Source organism: Molothrus ater, chromosome 15, assembly GCF_012460135.2.
Source record: "Molothrus ater isolate BHLD 08-10-18 breed brown headed cowbird chromosome 15, BPBGC_Mater_1.1, whole genome shotgun sequence".
NCBI classification, from domain to species: Eukaryota; Metazoa; Chordata; class Aves; order Passeriformes; family Icteridae; genus Molothrus; species Molothrus ater.
Window position 1 is genome coordinate 8073667 of NC_050492.2, and position 19917 is coordinate 8093583.

At 41.2% G+C, this 19917-nt stretch overlaps 1 protein-coding gene across 12 annotated transcripts in view; it reads left to right on the forward strand.

Moving 5' to 3' along the window:
* The window catches only part of RAPGEF6 (Rap guanine nucleotide exchange factor 6), a 122110-nt gene that overhangs the window by 54693 nt on the left and 47500 nt on the right, over positions 1 to 19917 (forward strand). Inside the window, exon 1 of one of the 12 annotated variants that reach the window (XM_036391444.2) lies at positions 5827 to 6821. The exons of the other annotated variants lie outside the window; for them this stretch is intronic. Coding sequence (XP_036247337.1) covers positions 6768 to 6821 — 54 coding nt within the window. The 5' untranslated portion in view covers positions 5827 to 6767. Of the gene's footprint in view, positions 1 to 5826; positions 6822 to 19917 lie in introns of those variants that run through there. 12 annotated transcript variants of the gene reach the window in all.

Consider the following 19917-nt stretch of genomic DNA (forward strand, 5'->3'; position numbering starts at 1 on the left):
GACAGATAAAATACGAGACTCTATGGGACCACCACTGTATCTTGTCATTCTTCCTTACCCTGTTCTTGCAAGTCAGACTTGGTTTTGTCACTGAATATGAATGAGTTTTGTTTTTACATGATGAAGTTTCTAGTTGAAGGTAAAATAGCCACAATACTTCTATTGTCTTTATGATTTTGATTTTGTTTCTTTTAAAGTTTGGTTAGCAGTTGTGGTTTATCAACTTGGGAGTGCAGGTATGGCATCTGGCTTACCCCTTGCTTTATCTGTCAGATCAATTTCTCAGATTGAGTGAGAAGAGCTGGGGTTTTCCTGCTCTGCCCTCAGTAGAGGGAAGACCCCAAATGACGCTGGGGAAAACTTTCTCTGAGCATACTCAGCTTTGCATTTTTAAAGGTGATAAAGGCTGGATTTTACTAGAAAATAAGAAAGTTTAGAAGTTGCTGTACTGTGGTGCTCCATCTGATGACAGAAGCTCTGCAGAGCTGCTGTAGGGTCTGTGCTGTGCTTCCCCAGCATGGCTGGTCTGGGCATCCAGATCTCAGGATGTGCAGACCCTGAGTGCCTGGTACCCTGCCCCATTATTCCCTTTTCACTCTGTTACAGAGCTCAGACAGTGCTGAGCCTGGTCCCAGCCTGGGTCCAGGGCTGGCTGAGCTGTTTGCATGAAGCTGTGCCTGAGCACAGGCAGGTCTGTCAGGGTGGGACTCCCTCACTCTTCAAACTGGATGCACTGACCACTAATAAATGAGAGTGGACTGTGCAAAGTTACCCTTGCTTAGGAGAGAAATTTTGGTAGGAGGAGTCAAATCTCTCCCCTCTTGCCACTTGCAGGTTTCCAGTTTAGTGTTAAGCCTCAAGCAAAAAGACAAAAGAAATACTGAAAGTGGCATTTTCATGATTTTTTTAACCTCATCTGTGGACTTAATGCATTATTCTCAAGGTCATTTAATCAGAAGCCTTTTTCTTGTGAAAGGTGTGGTAGTACTTTATATTTTAAATAGGCTTAATCTACTTGGTTTAACCTGAGATACTGTTTTGAATAAGTGAGGGAAGAAAAGTGGTATTTTGTATGGGTTTTTGTATCAACTCTTGCAGAATGAGAAAAATATATATGCACCTTTATGAGCTTTACAAATGGGATACTCCACCTGGCTTCCCATGTCGCTGTCAGCTGAGGAAATCACAGCCAGGTCCATGTTAGGTTTGGGAGGTGTTGTCTCCCAAGAATCTAGATTTGAGACTAGATTGAGGTTATGTTTAGTGAGCAAAATCCTAAATGTGTTTGGGAAATTTTGCTGTGGGATGTTAGCTGTTTTGTCCTTTCTATGTCTCTGCGGGGATTCAGTCCCCCAGACTGACCTTTTTGGGGTTGGTACCCACACCTTTTCACCACCAGGGATTTTTGAGTGGCAGACCTTCCCAGACTTCCCCACCCCTTGCCAAAATGAGATGTCAGGCAGGAAGGGAGGAGTGTGGTATGAATCATCTCAGTTCAAACCGTTGAAAGGAACTTTATTTGTGTGAGTCCATAGCAAAGGGGGCTTCCCCCTTCCCCAGCAGCGCCGTCAGCCCTGCTTGTGATGCGGATCATGCTCTGCCCGGCTCTGCAGAGTGTGCGAGCGAGACAGAGCTGCAGGAGAGAGCTGTAATTTATAAACCTATTATAAACCATATAAATCGGAATCATTTTAAATAGAAGATGACCTTTCCCTGCTTAACACGGCAGCTGAAAAAAAAAAGAGTCGGGGTAGTGTGAAAGCAGTGGAGAAATTCAATCCATGGTGCCTTTTTATTGTTCCTCCTGTGTTGCTGGTGCTATATTTAGAAGCTTACATCACTTAAGGAATGATGACAGCCTCTGCCCTCCCCCTCCCGCTCTCCCCCTGCTCTCCCTCGCTCCTTCCCTTAGGATGGATCATGTTTTCATACTACTTATGAGTCCTACAGATCTTGGGGTAGGATTTTTCTACAGCCTTTCAGCGAGTGCTGCTGTGGAAAGCGACATGTGTAAGGATGTGATGGCACCACGGAATGTCGCCCTGAAGGGGAACAGGAGCTTGTGGTGCTGCTTTCCCTGCCTCCCCTTCCTAAAGAGCCAGGAACAGGGTGGAGGTTGTATGTTTTTTCCTTTTTTCCTGAGAAGCCCTAGTGAGGGGCCACGACAATACAATGGGTTGTTTTTGGTGTTCAGAGGTGGGGAGAACCTCTGAGCAGCATGGCAGTGGCACTGAATCCAGTGAGCTGTGCCAGCATGGCAGGGTCTGCAGCAGGCTCTGCCTTCTGCACCCTCGCTCCCCATTGCCTGTCTGTCCAGAAAGATGTAAAGTACTCAAATCTATGGAAATAACCTCTTGATGCAGGTGCCCTTAATGCTAAAATATTTCTGCATAATGCTGCTATGTTTGGCAATTTCCACTCAGAAAACTCTATTAAAATGAATGATTTTAGCCTGAAACCTCTTTGCCTGAGTGTGTGCAGTGACAGATTGCCTTCTGAGCAGCGGTTGCCTTCCCCAGCCCCCACCATGGGCTTGGAGTCAGGGTGAGACCAGAGCTGCTGCTCTGGAGATGGGGGGGCCAGTGAAGGTGCCTGCTCATGTCTGAGGCTGCAGGAAGCTGTGTGCCAGGGACACTGTGCCAGCGGCCGCCTGCCTCTGAGGACAAAAGGACAGAAGTCCTTAAGCCCAGCTCGGAGCCCCAGGCCCCTCGGCCGGCAGCTCCTGCCTCCTCAGCCAGGGCCGTGATGGCTTTGAGACCATCCCGTCCTCCCCGCTGGAATTGCACAATGGGCTTTTCTTCCTCTGATTGATCAGGAAAAAGTCCTGCTGCTTGTGGGGGTACCTCTGCCAGCAGCTGCTGGGGCTTCCCGCCTGTGCAGGGCTTGCGTTTTTGGTGTCCTCAAATAAGGGAAGACTCTAATCCTGCCTAACTGAATGTGCATTTAAATTATGAAAGGCTTTACTATCCTTTTAAAAACATCTCATTTTTCAGTGACTTACTCTTGTTAGACAATTAGAACGTGAAGATTTGGTTAACAGTCTGGAGGATTCAGGTAGCATTATGGGAGGATAAAGAGAATGATGCAGAGAAATCTATGGAGTGGTATTTCAGCATGGAAATAAATCAGTGTTAAGGAACAAAGACTCCCTTTACTACAGAGATTGTATACTGTTTTTTCCTTAAGATCTTCTTAAAACTTGGATTCTGGCTCAAAATGTAACTGGTGATTTTCTGTTTGTGATTCTGCTCAATGCTGCAGCTCTTCTCAAGTATTTCAGTTGCGTTCACTACCAAGCCTTTGTATCAGATTTTTTTTTTTTCATCTCGGAGTTGCTCTAGTTTTGAGATTTGTCATTAAAACAGACGATTTATAAAAAACTTACATCCCCGTGCTGCAGGGAGCTGGAGCTGCAGAGAGAGAGAGAGGCATGTGTTAAAATAAATAAATAAATCAATGAAAGCAGAAGGGAGTGGGGGGATGCCCCAAAAGCTGGGGTGTGGAAGTAGGTCAGGTTTTCCCCCCACGCGGGGCTGGGCGGGCAGGGCTGCGCAGCGTGGGCTGCAGCCCCCCGGGACCCCCGCTGCCGCCGCGCTCATTGGCGGCACGGCCACAGGGATGATGTCATCTGCACTTAAAGGCAAAACCAGGAGGAAATAGAATTTCGTTCCCATTATTGAGCTGGTGTTTACAGTAGTTGTAAAATATGGCATCTGCGCCAAAATCTGCGCTGGATCGGGTTTGCAGCACAATGCAGCAGGATGGATCTGGGAGGTGGAGATCTGCCCGGAGAGCTATCCAGGGGCAGGCAGGCAGGGAGAGGGTTCTTTCAGCTGCATGGGTTCTTTTCTCCTTGATATAAATTGTGATTATGCTAGCCATAATGCAGGTAACACCACATGGAAGTGTTTGGGTGTTTATTGCTGCTGGGGATTTATCATTGTAGCATTACAGACATTTAAGATGCTTCTAAATACAATTTTATGAATTATTAGAAAAGAGGCAGTACAGTCATGTGTAAGATGAAGCTCACATATCCAGTCTATTGTTTAGTATTGAAAAAGCACTAAAAGAACCAGCTATTTGTGTAGCTGTGTAGTGCTTTGTAAAAATCTAAAGTAGTTAGAATGCTTTCAGCTTCTAGAAATCAAATAGACTTCGTGTTTGCAAATTTTGCAAGTGCAGGATTGAAGTTCAGATTGTCCTTTATGTTTAAATACAAATTAAACCCAGTTATATTTATGGACCCTGGTTGCCTTTATTATTTTTGTTGTTTGATAAGAGCTTGATTAATTCAGACATTGATGTCAATTTTTCCTTTTAGGATAGTTTTGGAAGGCACCAGGGGAAGGTCATTCTTGGTTAAGGTGCAACTCCTATCCTAAGTGTTGGACTTGGTGATCCTTGTATGTCTCTTTCAGCTCCAGATATTCTATGTTTCTGTGATAATTTGGGTTATATGCTGGGAAGAATTCAGCTCCTGGATGACTGCTTAGGAGCTGTTGGTGTGAGATGGAGAGTGGTGCCCTGTTGGTACAACTTGGCTTCAAAGATTTGAGAATCTCCTTCTGTGTGTCCCTTGGCACAGTAGATGAAAAAGAGCTTTTTGGGGATTGCTCAAACTGCCTGATTCAATATTCAAAAATAAGCAAACAGACAAGACAAAAAAGGCATTTTTGGCCCTTACTACCAGCAGGCCCCCCTTGGCAGCTCCATTTGTGCACAGGAGGTACAGCCATCATGGGCTAGTTTTGATTTGGAGAATTACCCTCAAGTCTGATGTGGTGACAAAAATTCTTTACAAAAAGAGGAAAGCAGTAACAGTGAGTATCCCTTCTTGCAGATGAAGAAAATCATCCAGAGACCAAAACAATGGCTTTAACAGAACCAGCACCCTCTGTCCCCTCGCCTGTCTCCTCCCTCCTTCCCTCCCATGCGCAGTAGCAGAAGTCATTTGCCTTCTAGGAACCGAAAGCATCACAGCAGACCTGGCTCAAAGGTGTGGGATCTCTGAGATCCCTCCTTGGAGCATCTCTCCAGCATACTGGAGAGATGGGCTGCTATCCAAGACTTTAAGCTCCTTTCAAATATATCAGTTGTTAGTTGCAAAAAGAGATTCTAGAACTAAATTGACGACTGCAGAATTAAGGCAAATTGGGTTGGAAACAGAACTGGTCTTGATTGAGCAGGGAAAAAAAACCCACCCTCCAAAACTTTTTAAAAAAAGTGTTCCAAAACCATGAATACTATGAGAATTATAAATCTCACTTTTTAATAACAAATTTACTTCTCATTCTAGATAAAATCTCTCTAGGATGAGATAAAAGTGTTAGAGAGTCTCTAGAGTGACACATATATAAAAGCAAAATTTTTTTATTGTGAGCCAATGATGCATGTGTCTGTGTGCATGTGAATGGCTGCAGATATTTATTTCACTTTTTAAAAAATTTGAATGCAGAGATGAAAAATAATCCACCTAAATGCTGCTGAAAGTGTTAGTAGATACATGTGACTAATTTAAAAAAATTATTTAGAAAAAGGAGAATAATCAGAGTTCCAGCACATCCCTGAATAGATATAAAAAGATATAAAAGCTGATGTGCAGCAGGGTGTTTGAGCAGTTGTACTGATATGTGTGTTTATATTAGGTCAATAAAGATGCTCTGTTGGCTGCATCTGCAGATCCAGTAGCCAATTGATCTAATGCAGTTTCTAAAGGCTTTCTATACAGGTGATGTCATCCTTTTAGCTCCGTTCCCCTCCCACTCTCTTTCCTCCTTATTAGATATTTCATCTTGCTGCGGAGCATCCAATCGATGGGAGCTTCTCCTGAGGGAGCTGCTGAGAAGCAAGCAAAGATAGTAGGAATTAGGACTCCAGCAGTCAGCCTTGCTGTAGCTATGGACGTCCTGTTTTGTTTGGCATTACAGAAATGTTTTAATTGGAAAAGCTAGGCGTGGATTAGCCGTGCTATCTGACTGATGCATTAGAATACCAAGCGACACCGCAGAGTTGTAAACGGCATTAAAAAAAAAAAAAAAAAGGAGGGGGGGGGCAAAAGAGAAAAGGGTTTGTATTGCAGAGGCTTTTAATACATTCCACAGTGCAAACCTGTTAGAGCATATATCCTGGAGCTACAGTACGGATGCGAATTCAATTCCTGCATTTATGATGGACACGAGTATAAAGAAGAAACTTTAATATCCCAGGATGTGGGATTCCTGGATCGCCTAAGATGCTGAAGAACCTTTGCAAAATTTCATCTACAGTATTAGGATGAAGTTTCTGAAAAGTGGACCCGAAGATAAGCCACTTGTAAATGCATTTTAGAAGAGAAAAAAGAAATTTGAAGAATTCATACCTTGCTTTATAATGTATTGTTGCTTTAAACTGCAGTTCTAATCCATTTCTGAATTAATTCAATTTAAGCAGCACTTTTTGGGTGCATGCCTCTTGCCTGGAGGAACGTATGGATATTTGTATTTGAGAAGCTAGGAAACATTTTGATTTGAATTTATGTGCTTGTTAAAACTGGAACATTTTTATAGGAATTGCTGCTGCTGCTGCTAACTCCCTGCAATACTGAAAACTCCTCAGATCTAGTGGAAGCTCTAATCGAATTCAGTGTGAAATCCAAGCCTGAGAAGTTGCATATATGTACATTGCTGCTTTATGATTTTTAAAGAGAAAGCAGAAGGGATTTTTCTCATTTTTTCCCCCTGTGGCTTTTATTTGAGAAAGGAAACTTTTTTCCCCCAGCCTAAGAAATGGCTTTTCTTGTTCGATGTTATGCCAACTGCCTACAGCCCTGGGCCTCCAAAGTAAGTAAGATTTTGTCTGTGCTGCATTTCTGTGACATGTATTGACAGCCCTGGTGCTAGCTGACTGTTCCCTTCTCATCCCAGCAGCATGCTGGGTTGAAGGTACTGGAATCCTGGCTGTGCATGAACTATTTTTGTAGAATCATTTCTTAACAGGAAGGGGGGACCTAGAAATCATGGAATTGTTTAATATACCAATAGCTTAAAAATGACTGGCAAGTATAAAAATAATGCCATTTGCTTATGGAATGTGTTAAGCTTGGTTTTTAGCCTATAAATATGAAGTGTATATGAAGCCTATAAATATTATTGCAGTGTAACATTTTTATAACTGCTGGCATATTTTGCTAACTTGAGATTACTAGTATCCAAACCCAGTGATGTTTTAATTTTCAAGCTGTGTGGGGCTGTACTGGTTGTTTCCTTTGTGCAGCAGCATGGAACTGGTTAATTATTTAGCTGAACTATGTAATTACAATTAGCTTTAAAGGACTCCAATTATTTTCTGTGTCTGAGAATGCAGTATTTCTGTGAAACTGGGGAGGGAAGGGTGTTTCTTTTAAATGGCATAATGAAAGCTAGAATGTTCGACCAAACCCACCTTGAGATAAAAGCCTTTAAAGAAATTAAAAATACAATATTTATGAGACTGTTACTGTTTGGTATGCTCAGTCAGAAAATTAGCTGAGTTTCTGGTATTTTATTGAGGCTACTACCAAGAAGTAGTCACCTAAGACACAGGAATTGCCTTATAAATCTGGGGCCAGGCAGATATTCATTATTATTCCTTTATTATAATTTTGTATTTACTGAGTAGAAAAAAGACTGTGCAACTTTCTGGTATTTGGAGGCAGTGGGCAAAAGGCTTGTGCTCATGGCAGTGTGAGATGCAGCATTGACTTTGGAGCAGGAGATGGCTCTTGACTTTGGTCCCAGGAAGTTCAGAGTCTCAATGACATGATGGTGTGTAAAGGCACAGGGCGAAGCCAGCTGGGGGTGTGGACTCCCTGTCCTGGCTGATTTTCCCTGTTTGGTTTTTATGTCTGGTGTGATGTAAAGGGAAGCTCGTGGTAAATAGGGGGGTGCAGGCTCTGGGCTGTGGGGTTTCCCTGTGTGGGTGCCAAAACCAGCGTGGAGCTGCGTGGGTGGGTGTGTGGCTGCATTTTGGTGTTTCACATGTGCTGAATTCCCCCCAGCAGCACTGAAGTGGAGCTACAGGTACTTGTGGTCTTGGAGAGTGGCTCTGTGTGCTCACACAGGTAATTGTGGCTCCTCACCTTGGAGTTCCTGCTGCTGGCAAATCCCCTGGCCTGTTTGCGTTATGGTCCATGCCCCAGTGTACATGGAGAGTCTTTCTTCCCTTCCTGCTCTGCAGACATTAATTATGAAAGGCTGAGTTTACTTAAGCTTGACTTACCTGCACTGCCCTTATTAAGAAGGTTTGAATATTGTAATACTGCTTAAAGACTGGGAATGCTTTAGTCACTTTGGTGCTTCAGCTGGGATTGCACTCTCCACAGAGCTTGGGCTGAAGTGAGAAACCACAAAAAAGCCTGTGCTCAAATAAGGGCTTCATAAGGGTAAAATAATAACATTTAAAAAAAAAGTTTTTTGACCCCTGTGTCAAAAAGCTCTGTGGACAATATCCAGTGGATTGCTGCTCTGCCAGCCAAGCCATTTATTCACTCAGTTACTATTGATAAATGAAATGGTATAAAATGTTAGGAAGCGGAAAGTTGGTTTTTTCTTTCTTTTTTTTCTTTCTAATGGCTTATGAGAACCCATTAACTGATTTTGCATTCCAGTCCATAGCTAACAGTTCTTTACCTTTAAGGCCATAAAGATAAAGCACTTTTATTCCTTTCTGAAAAAACCCACAAGCCATCCAAAACTTCTACAGCCCCCACCGAAATTTTGAAGGGATCTGTTCATGTTGTTTGGTAACTCTGAGGAGAAGTGTGCACAGGATTAAACAAACTGATGTGCTGAATCAGATCTGAGATATGCCATTTTGGTTTTAGCTGAGCTTTATACTAAAAATCTGTTTCTATGACAAGTGTTTTATAATAATACATAATACAGCAAAATAAGTCATGTCAGAATTTTAAATATGTAAGTTAAATATGTAAGCTTCAAGTTTAACTTGAAAATGTCAAGTATTTTGTGTTTGGAAACTAGAACTTAGATTTATGTAGATCTGTGCCAGAATTGTTTTAATCAGCTGCTTTTAAACTGGTACAGGACAGTAGTCTGAAAATGGGCTGTTGACTCAGTTGTAATTACAGCTGTTCTGGATGTGACAGTGTGATGATCCATGGATTGAATCAGAGCAAGATGAAGTCATATTTCTTATGACTAATCATAAGGGGTAGGCTTTTGTGAAGGTAGAACACTTCTGAAGGTTAACCTTAGCCTAGGGAGGTTAATTGGAGTGGCTGTGGAGGAGCAGAAGCCAGCCTAGGAGCTCTGTGGACACCTGAAGGAATTCTCCAGGACCAGGTGTCTCTGGGTCCTGGTGTCCACAGCAATTTCCATAGCACACACTGTTAGTGCTGCTCTCACCCTCATCCCCCAGAGACTCCATGGCTTTTGGTTTCCAGAAGTAAAGGTGCAGAGCTGACTTGTGTAAAGCAATCAATGCATTCCATTTCCCTGCATCAAGAGCTGTAAAAGGAGGATGAACAGAGGGGGAGAACAGTGAATGTGTACCTGCAGTGCCCTTTCAGGCTGGTTCTTGTGGAGGTCAGCGTATTTCTGAGGACTGCTGAGAACTGGAAATGTGTCTGAGAGACAGCACCCTCTCCTTGGCAGGAGGAGATGATGGCTGTGTGCGTCTGGAGGAGCCAGCAGTGGGGCAGAACTGCCCCTTGTGAGGGATGCTCTCTACCCTGGGGACTGTGCTCCTGCTGGAAAGAAAGGCTGTGGAAGATGGGATAAACAGATGCAGGAGTTGGTAAGGAAACGTGGGGAGGATGACAAGCAGTGAGGAGTGTGGTGAGCAGTGATCAAAGCTGTGCCAGCTGTGGAGCCACTGTGGCTCTGGAAGAGGATGAGGAAGATGGAGGACTTTGCATCACGTTGGTGGACATCTGTCTCCACAGGCTGGTTCTGTTGGCAAGGACAAGAGACATTCAGCTTACATTAAACAAAACTCCTGTGATGCCAGTGCAGTGTTTGAAAGAAGAAAATAATTCACAAGTAATAATTCACAATCTCAGCAAGATTTTGGTTGTCTTTGTAATTCTGATCGTAACTTGTTCAGTTGTCTGTGATGCACTTTGTGGTATTGGACTCTTAACTGTAACTGTGCTATGAAGTCATTATGAAGGAAAGCTCTAAACTTAACAATTTAGGTGTGGAGGGTTTTTCTGTAATAGAAATTTTATGCACATCTTAAGAATTTTCCAAGCCTGGAATGTACCCACAGTTACTGTGTGAAGCATGAGGGTCTGATGGGTCAAGTATGGAGTGATTGGATAATGTTTCTATAGAGGCTGTTTAAAATGGATGCTTTTTGAGATAATGCACTTTTTATAGAAAATAAGAGTTTTTGAATTAACATTTAAGCTTTTAAATTTTTTTTCCTGAAGCAAAATAGTTTAATTCAAGATCCCAGGTGCATGTGAAACTTATCTTATGGCAGTAGATGGTAATTTATTTTCTCTAGGCTTCTGTGCTCTTCTCTTTCTGCTGTTTGATATAAATCTAATAATGTGAAGCATGGTAATGATACATTTGCTCTGTAAAAGTTTGTGTTTGGGTTAGAGCAGAAGACCTAGAGTAATTTTTCAGTCCCATTCCTATTTCTGGCGTCCTCTCAGAAGGATGTGGTACCATTTTTGGTTATTCATAACTAAAATCAGTGTAACCTCATCTTCTGATTCCAAAGGATATCAGTTTGATCTCCAGGATCTTGAGTTTGAACCTTCACGCAATTAAAGATTTCATTTCAGTTCCTCAGAAGAAAAACAGAGCTTTGATAGTGTGTCCTTGATTTGATTCGATGTCATCCTTATCTCTGCTGACGTGCTTGCATGGAAAGTAGCCCCAGTAGTATGAATTTTAAATGTTTTCAGAGCAAATACAGCAACTGGTCCTTTGCTTTATTTTTTCAGTCACTTTTGGTAAGGTCTTTCTCTTCCCCTTAGTCCTGCCTTTCCCACCAGTCTCTGTGTCTGTGCCTGTAGCTCCAGCCCAGCTTTCAGCATCACAGAGCTGTCATCTCTTGCTGTGCTCGCTCTCTGAGCTCCTCTCCTGGCTCCTCATGGTTCCCTTCCCTCCTGGGAGCTTTGCATTGCATGGTTTAGCCCTCTTTGGAATTTTTGGGGTTTCAGCAAGCTCCTCAGAGTATTCATGGTCTCTCCTACCCTATGTTTTCTGATCCTTTTCCCCTTCACCCACTGCTCAGAAGGATTGCTTTGATTCTCCATGTTTTTTGTGGGGACACAGCCTCTTGGTTCCCCAGTGCTATGATTCCTGGGCATTTGGAGAGTGAGGGCTTGGACTGACAAATGACAGTTCTTCTTACACGTTGATACAAGTTTTAACTCTGTTTTCTGTAACCACTTGCAGGATACTTTTTGTAAAACTTCCTAAACTATCAGGCAAAAAAATGCATTTAAGATAAAAAACAGTTTAGTATGAGCTGTGTGGCCATTTACTCCAAAAAACTTGGAGTTTCTTATACTCTGGTGTATAGTATGTTAAAGTTAAGTGCAAGTGCACATTGTGCTACTTTTCAACAGAAAAAGCCTTTTCCTGAAGTATTGTTTTTATGGGAAATCAGTTCTTACTATGCAAATAAACACCTATCTGTTAATTTATTTCCTCCTAGACTTTGGTTTAAACCTGCTTTGTTAGAATTCTCCTTACAGCTACAGCCTAGGTCAGGACCACCCTCTTTTGCTCCTCTCGCTTCCATGAATGCATTTCTTGCTGAATACAGAAAGAAAATGTGGAAGCACCAATGGAAGGCTGGTGCTGCTTTGGTTTTTTTGCATGTACAGTATCCAAGGGCCTCTTGCACAGCTCCTGGCTCAGAGGTGGTGCTGACTGAGTCAGTGTGCTCACTGTGCTCCTGTGTCCTTGGAGCCTGCTCGGTGCATCCCAGAGCTGATTGGCACCTGCATGTCACTGCTGTGACGTAGGGCTGTGGCAGTCTGAGGATGTGTAAAGAGGAATTGTCACCCTGCTGTATTTTGCCAATCCCTGCAGCTAGCAGCTGATAAATTATTTAGTGGATGAAGGTCGATGGAGGTGTGGAATTTTATGTGCCCTGCTGTACTGGCTTAGGATGAGAGTTCCCAAATGTCAGGCTGCTGGAGTTCCTGGTTCCTTGTAGAACTGAGCATCACTAGTCCCCATCGCATTTTTTCTACTGCAATTATTTACACAAGGCACTTTTTACTATTGTATTAATTTTCAGTGGCGAGAACAAAGAGTAAAATTTGGAGTAAAATAAGTCTTTTTGAACATTCCTGTTCCATATTCAAAATAACAAAAACACAAGCCTTGACATTTTTAAATATGTTACTTTGTGAATGGACCAGAGGAGAGTTGTTCTTCATTTTTTGCAGCCATCACTTATGTTTTCTTGCTGGATATTCCCTTTATAATGGGTTTCCCATCACTACTGGTACAGTTTTTTGTGGGTGAATTTTCAGACCCACTTCTTCTCCAGAGCTGAGTTGTTTGCGTGTCAGACGCTTGGCATTATCGTGAGTTAAGGCATAGTAGTAATCTATAATTTAAACATATGAAAACCAAATTAAAATTGCATTACATGTGTGGTTTAAGGCAACACCAGAATATAGTTTGAAATTCTGTCCTCATATCACCTTATTGTAACTAAGGAAATGTAATACTTCAGAGAATTTTAATTTCTATGTGCTATAGGAGCCACAACGACCAAAATGCTCTTGGCTACCAGAGGCAATAAACAGCCTCTAGGGATTATTAATTCTTCCAGATGGTTTTTATGTGTTATGTGTGTTTTTTTACCTTCTTGTTAGCCTAGAGATATTTTAGGAAGGCTTCAGGAATAGTTTTTGAGGCACTGCAAGGCTGCCATGAATGATGTCAACTTGGTCCTTATTTCTTTGAGATTCTTGTGTGTAGTATAGATAAAACCAGGAGTAGATACTGTAGATAGTGAATTAAAACATTGAAATAAATATTGTCATGAAGTTTGTGTAGTTGGATAGGCACTGAGGTTTTTTGCATTATGTTATTAAAGGCACAGGATTTTATCTGGACCTGTTGGTTAAAAAGCTTGAGCCATCACTTGGCTTTAAAAACAACAAAAACCTCACCCCCCCAGACATCATTGTTGCTTTTTAAAAGCTGAAGAAATCTGGTTTTGTGCCACTGGTGAGCCATCTGTGGTCTTTAAGGAGGAAATGGTTTTGTTTGCATTAAGTCTGTGGACTGATGTCAGCATGGGTAATTCAGCTGGGCTCATCTTATTCTCTCTGTGGACACCTAAGTGGCCTCTCTTTGTATCTCAGAGAAGCCACTTTCTCCTCTCACATTAACACAGCTCTAAGTGTATTTTGAAGGAGAATTGTGGCTTGTATGTAAAAGGTTAATATAAAGCAGAGTTAATTTATACAAATCCTTGTGAAAAAGATTACTGAAAATTCTGCAGAACAACTTCAGAAAGTTGTGGGTCTTAGTGGTTTCTTGTTGATTTACTGGCAGGATATATGAGATGATTAAAATAATTTACTGATGCCAAGAAAAAACATCCAAGAGGCTTGTTCCTTTTTCATTTCTTAGATGGAATGAATGGGATGGAGGAGAGCAGAAAGTGGGATATAGAAAGGATTGCAAGTGAGCAGTGCTGTTCTTTTTTCAGTAGGTTGTAGAAAGGAAAAGTAGAATGAATTAAATAAATTAGTTATCTTGTGTAAATGATCAAGCTAATGGTGGAGACACAAGCACATAGTGAGACCATCAAAGCAGCTTGTCAATAAGATGGTGGAATGTAGAATTTGCTGAAGAACTAGTTCAATATTAAAGGTAAGAAAGGTGTTGAATCAAGGGTATCAAATAAAAAATGGTGTTTGAAGGGACTGGAAGGACATGGTCACTGAAAGGGGAGAGGTGGGAGCTGGAGAATTCCTGTTTCAGAGGACTGGGGTCCTGTTCAGCTCTTTGATTATGTGGTCTTTTAGTTTGGCAATTTGGTTTAATATTTAAGACTTCAGGCCAACATTTTTTTTTTTTTAACTGGCTTCTTGTGACAGTCCAGGCTTTCTGTGTCATCTGAGAAAGGAAAATTGCTGTCCTTAAACCACTTGGGTATGGTGGAGTCTGTGCAGGAGTGTTTCCTAAGGCTCAGAGGTTACCCAGTGTCATCACAGTTAATGCTCCGAGCGTGTGTTAATAGGTTCCAGCTTACAACAGTGAAAACCTCTTAATGGAAAACCTCAATAAACAAAATGCTAAAAAAATGTGCCTTAAAATTGGGACTGTTTGTCTTGTGGAGCTGGTTTTCACACTGAGTTGGGGGTTTTTCAGTGGCCCAGCAGCTGAATGTGTGCCCTGACACCCCAGGGCTGCACTGCGCTCGTCCTCGGGTGTTTTATGGAAAATAACTCCTGTGTTGTTTCTGAATATTGGTCTTGCTGGCAGCATTTCAGGGAACTTCAGAAAAGCAAATAAGGTAGAAGGTTACTGACAGTCTGTAAAACCAAGGACAGAAAATTTGCTTATACAGCCTGGAAAAGGACAGACTGTTCTCTCAGAGGCTGATGCTTCTGCTGTGTCCAGACTGCATCGATTGGTTGTAAACATCCATATGGGCTCCTAGAAAAACTTTGCTACCAAGGAGTTTTAAAGAAAGGGGCAAACCTTTTGATTCTTTATTGCCCTTTTTCTTTCCATTAATTTGAATTTGGAATGGGCCAGAAGAGTGCAGTGGGTTGTACTTCCTCTAATTGTTTTTATCCTCATGATGAGTCCTTTGCCCACTGTCCTTATTGTGGGATCTTTTTGAATGTGTTAAATATACATGCAATTTACTGCAGGTTAAAACACAGTGGTGAAGCTTTTACACATAGGAAAAGATAATTCATAGGTCTTTTGTCCCTCTGTCAAGAATATTTTGCAAATTCATATTGCCTATGCCTTTTCAGCATGTGTTTTTTGGTTATCCAAAGTGTAACAGTAAACACTGATACTTATTTTGAAACTTGTAGTACAAAGGCACAGAGATGGTTTTTCCTTAGGGCAGAGAGACCAGCAAATCCTAAAGTAAATTGCTATGGAAATAAAGGATGAAGAGCATGGTCTCTGCCAAAAGAGGTTTTACTGATTCCTTTTCATGAAATAAAAAAAGGGAATTAGAAAAGTAAAATGTCGCAGTTTGGCCAGTCTGTGACAAAACTTAACTTCTGAATTCTGTGGTTGCCTTTCTCTCCGTTTAAACACTGCAGTGGCTTTCTATAGCCTTTATTTTTAGCAAACCCTCTGTAGGGAGAACATGAAGGGAGGTTGTCCTCAGGCTGACCATCACTTTGTGTCCTTTTCAGACAAGTTGATGGGCGGTCATCTTGTCAAAGGTCACGTCATTTGCTCTGTTGGACAGAGCATGTGCAGTCTTGAAAGTCTGTTATAGCAAAATTAGGTTTTAATTTAATTCCCTTGTATTCTGTGTGACTTCACTGCTGAGAGTAAATGGTGTTTACGTGGGAAGTAAATGTCACTGCAGATGCACTGTCCTTGTCTGCTGGCCTGTGAGTTGTGCCATGGATCAGAGCTTACACTCCAATTAATTTCAAAATTACAGACACGAGACTTGGTGTAGATACACAACCTTGTACTCACCTTTGTTAAACTTTGTACTGTCCTTGCTGGAGAACAGAACCTCAGCTGTCTCAGGGAGAGACCATCACATCATTATTCTGCTCTTGTTTCCAAACTACTTTTAGAAAGTCGGTAACTCTATAAAACCAAGATGTCCTGATGTCTCTTAAAAAAAAAACAACCAAACAAAAATAATCAAATAAAATACTCCTTTTAAGTAAACTTTGTATTATGTAATGGGAGAAAGGACAGGTTTGGGGCTTGCAGAGTTTTTTGGAATTTCTCTGGTTTGGCAGCAGGAGTGCTGCATCTCCTTGCATTGGTGCTAGGTGGCTGCAGCCATGAAATTGATGGAAAAAGCCAAAATTCCTGCTGGACCTTTGGAGTCTTCCCCTCAGGTATTCAAGTCTGCTATGGGGAGAGTTTAGTATTTTGTGTATCTCACCTTTTATTAAATGTTACTCAGTGCTGGCTTTTACACTCCCATGTCCTCTCCCACCACCTCCTCTCTTTCCTGGCTGAGGGGACTGACCGTGGCTGTGTCCTGACAGGTGAGATGGGATCAGCCTGTGAACCCTCTTCCAAAACTTCAAATTCCTTTAACAGAAACAAGTCCAGGCTGCTGGTGCTTCTGGGTTTGTGTGGCATGGCAGGCTGGTGCTACCATTAGGATGAGATTCTGAAGGATTTAGTCTTTTTTCCTCTCCTTTTTCACTCTTGCAGTTTGCAACATTGCTTTAAAAATTCCTAGTTGATCCAGGATTTTTTGATGTAATCACCAACTGTGTTTTCCTGACTCAGAGGAGGCCCAGAGCTGAAGGTGGCTATGCTGATGATAACTTCTATTTTCTTAACTTTCTTTCTGGTACAGTTCTGAATTGCAGTGTGGCATTTCAACGGGGGGTTTGTTCCTAAATATCCCTTTGTTGGGAAAGGTCAGTCACAAGGATGTGCTGGCACTGATGCAGGGACAGGCTGTGCCAGCATGTCAGATGCACTCATATTACAATTCCAGATTATCCCTTCTTGTGAAAAAATGAAATTGTTGTGGTTTAAAGTAGCAACTAAGTAGTCTGTTGGAGTGTTTATCAGAATGTTTGTGGTTTTCCTGTCTGGGGGTGCTGGGGCACATAATTAGAAGATACTGCAGATCTAAATATCTGCATCCAAAAGCATCTAATGTGGGTATAGTTGGACATTGCTGTGTGGACCTTGTTTCCCAACACAGGATTTTCAGGATACTGATGCTCTTGTAACAAGAATTTTTAAGTTTCAGAAAAAAAGTCACGGTCACCAATAGTTAAGACAATTCTATGTCACTTGCAGCAACTTCCCAGCCACAACCAGCAAGAGCTTCCTGTGTCCCCTGTCATGTAGGTACAGAAACATCCTCTCTGTATCTTTGCTGCCTGGTGAGCTCTGCAAGAAAGAACAATCACTTTGGGTAATAAAAATGACATACAAAAGACAGAAGCTGTGATTTATTTTGGGAGATCGAGTAGAGTGGCAAGCAGTACTTTAAAGGTCACTTGTCTCAAATAAACCTTATCTCTCTCTCAAATTTAAAGAGATATTGGGATGTTTCCTTGCATCTAACTTGCATTAAATGTCTTTTGCAAGAATATATTGCAAAGTCCAGCAGGACTTTGCATCATACATACCCATGTGCTTTATAGGTGATGGAAGTGAAGGGGAGTGCTGGCAGGGGGATTGAAGAGCAGTTTTGATTAATTAGTTGTTCAGAAATACTCCTTTGGGAAGGCTGGCAGTGCTTTGATCATCAGTGGGTTTTTGTGAAAATGACACACGAAATATATGCACAAGCTGTTTATTTTGAGAGCCATGTCTTGTTCCATCAGTACTTAGAATTACAGAATCACAGAATGGTTTGTGTTGGGAGGGACCTAAAAGCTCATCTTGTCCCAAGCCCCTGCCATGGGCAGGGACACCTTCCACTAGACCAGGTGGAGCCCCACTTCTCAGTCTAGGTGTGGAAGACAGTGTTCATCACAAGAATCTTAAAATCTCAAATAAATTAGAGAAGACAAACTGTACATGGCAGTGCACATGTGTGGGTGCTGGGGTGTCTTTGAGCCAGAACAGGCTTTAACAGCACCAGTTGTTGGTAAAGAGCAGCACCTGCCATTGTTCTCCTGGGAAATCCTGCAGAATTGGTTCTACTCTTGGTCCTGCTCACTGTTTTACTGGAGCTGTTTTGAAGGTTTGAGAATCTGGATAGAAAGGAGCTTAAATTAGATTTCCTTATGTCTGTGTTACCACAGTCAGCATTGGATTTGATCATGGACAAAAAGATTGAAGCTGAAGTTGGAGTAGGGAGGTTATAAAGGTGGGGACAGCCTGAAGAGTTTGCAGGAAACCTGTGGGCTTTAAGCTAGAGCCAGTGGATCTGTGTGGGGTGATTTGTTCTGTAATTTCCTAAAACTCCTGGATGTTAGGTCAGCTCTTCCCCTGTGCTGACAGCTCTTCCATGTATGGCAGCTCATCCCCAGTGCTGCTGGCCACTGGATTGAATTTTGTCACCTGAGTGCTTTGACCTTTTTGCTGTTCTCAAATCCTGAAAATAGGTATTTTCAGCCTGTAAGACTTTTTCTGGTGGCTAAACATAGACTTTAAAGTGTTGTGTTTCCTTTGTATTTAGATCAAGTTCACTGCAACTTAAGTTGCCTAATCCTTATTCTGCCAACCTGCTTTCTTCCCCCTACTGCTTGAATTGGGCTTTTTGTGGGATTTTAGCAACCTTTTGCTTTTCAGACTTTCTCCTTTTCATGTGACCATAGATATGAATTTACAGGTTGGGTATTTTATTCTTTCTTTTGTTAGGGAAAAACAAAGCTAGAATAAGGTAAAAATTAGGATAGTGAGGAAGAGTAATGTTTGCTTTCATAGCCCACATGGATTGTTGTGTTTGAGTAGTCATTGCCAATGAGAATGTCATTGGGAGTTGCAAGGGATGCAAGATCCCTCATGTTCCTTATCACAATTTTAATAGTGAAATTACATTGCATTTGTCAGAGGGTCTCAACAGTTTTTTCCCTGGGTGTAGGGAAGGTTTGGCAAGACCTCTGGTGCCATCTGTGTTTTCAGAAAATATGTGAACTGGTGTTTGGTGAAGTACTTCTCTTGTGTGTTCTTCAGATAATGGACATGGAATTGTGATGGTAAATCAAAACCTGTTAATCACTTCTCTTAAGTTTAGTCAGTATGTATAAAGTTGATACCTGCTCAAGAGTATTTTCCAGTATTGGCCTTTAGTTTACTACTACTGTCTAGTAGCTGACATGATTGTGTGGAATTTGAATTGTTTTACAGAAGAAATCTTTTAATTTTTATGACAACAGTTGATGCTGTTGGAGTAGTTTTGGACTTTTTCTGCATCAGAACTATTTTTTAAAAAGAAATAGTATGTAACTTGTATAATTTAAAAATGATAAAAGCACATAGAGAATCTATGATTCCTTGATACAGTGTGCTTTTCATGTAGTTGAGAATAATTAAAAAACCCTAAATTTTATTAAATTTTATTAAATTTTAATAATTCAGTATTTTAAAAATAAGTATATAGGACAAAAAAAAAACCAAACAAGCAGCTGAATTAAAGGACTTCATTTGACAGTATCCCGTGCAGTTCTAAGTCTTTAAAAGCTACTGCTGGTTTTTTTCAATAGAAAGAATATGGTTGTGAACTTCACATGCAAATTTAGATATCTGCATGTGTGTTCATTTACAGATAGATTTATAAAATAGGAGTGCTGTTGTACATAGCTGTACCCAAAATTCATAATATTCTGTGTACTCGTTTCTTTAAAGAAAATTTAAAGCCCTTTACAGACCAAATGTTTTATTTAGATTACATTACTTTTTGTTCTACACTGATATTTTCTAAAGGTTATTCCTGAACTAAGGTGCATAAATTGAACTTATAAGGAGGAATCCTGCTTCTTCATAATGGATTGCAATGTCAGCTAAGGTTAAATACTGTGTGCTGTTTGGCCAGTGTCATATATTTGTCATCTTGGGGTATGTCACTTAGCTGTTAATATCCAAGACCTTTTTTGTATGAAAGGTGCATTGTTTTCCATCAGTTTTATGAAAAGTGAAGTGTGATTGGGTCAGCTTAGTCTAAACTAGCTTTTTCTCAAAATGTATGTCAAGTTACAGGTTCAAATTCTGTTTGATTTTGATTCGATAATTCAGCAATTCAAATACAAATTTAAATGTGTAACCAAAGTTTTATGAAAAACTTTGTCTTCAAATCCAACTTACACAT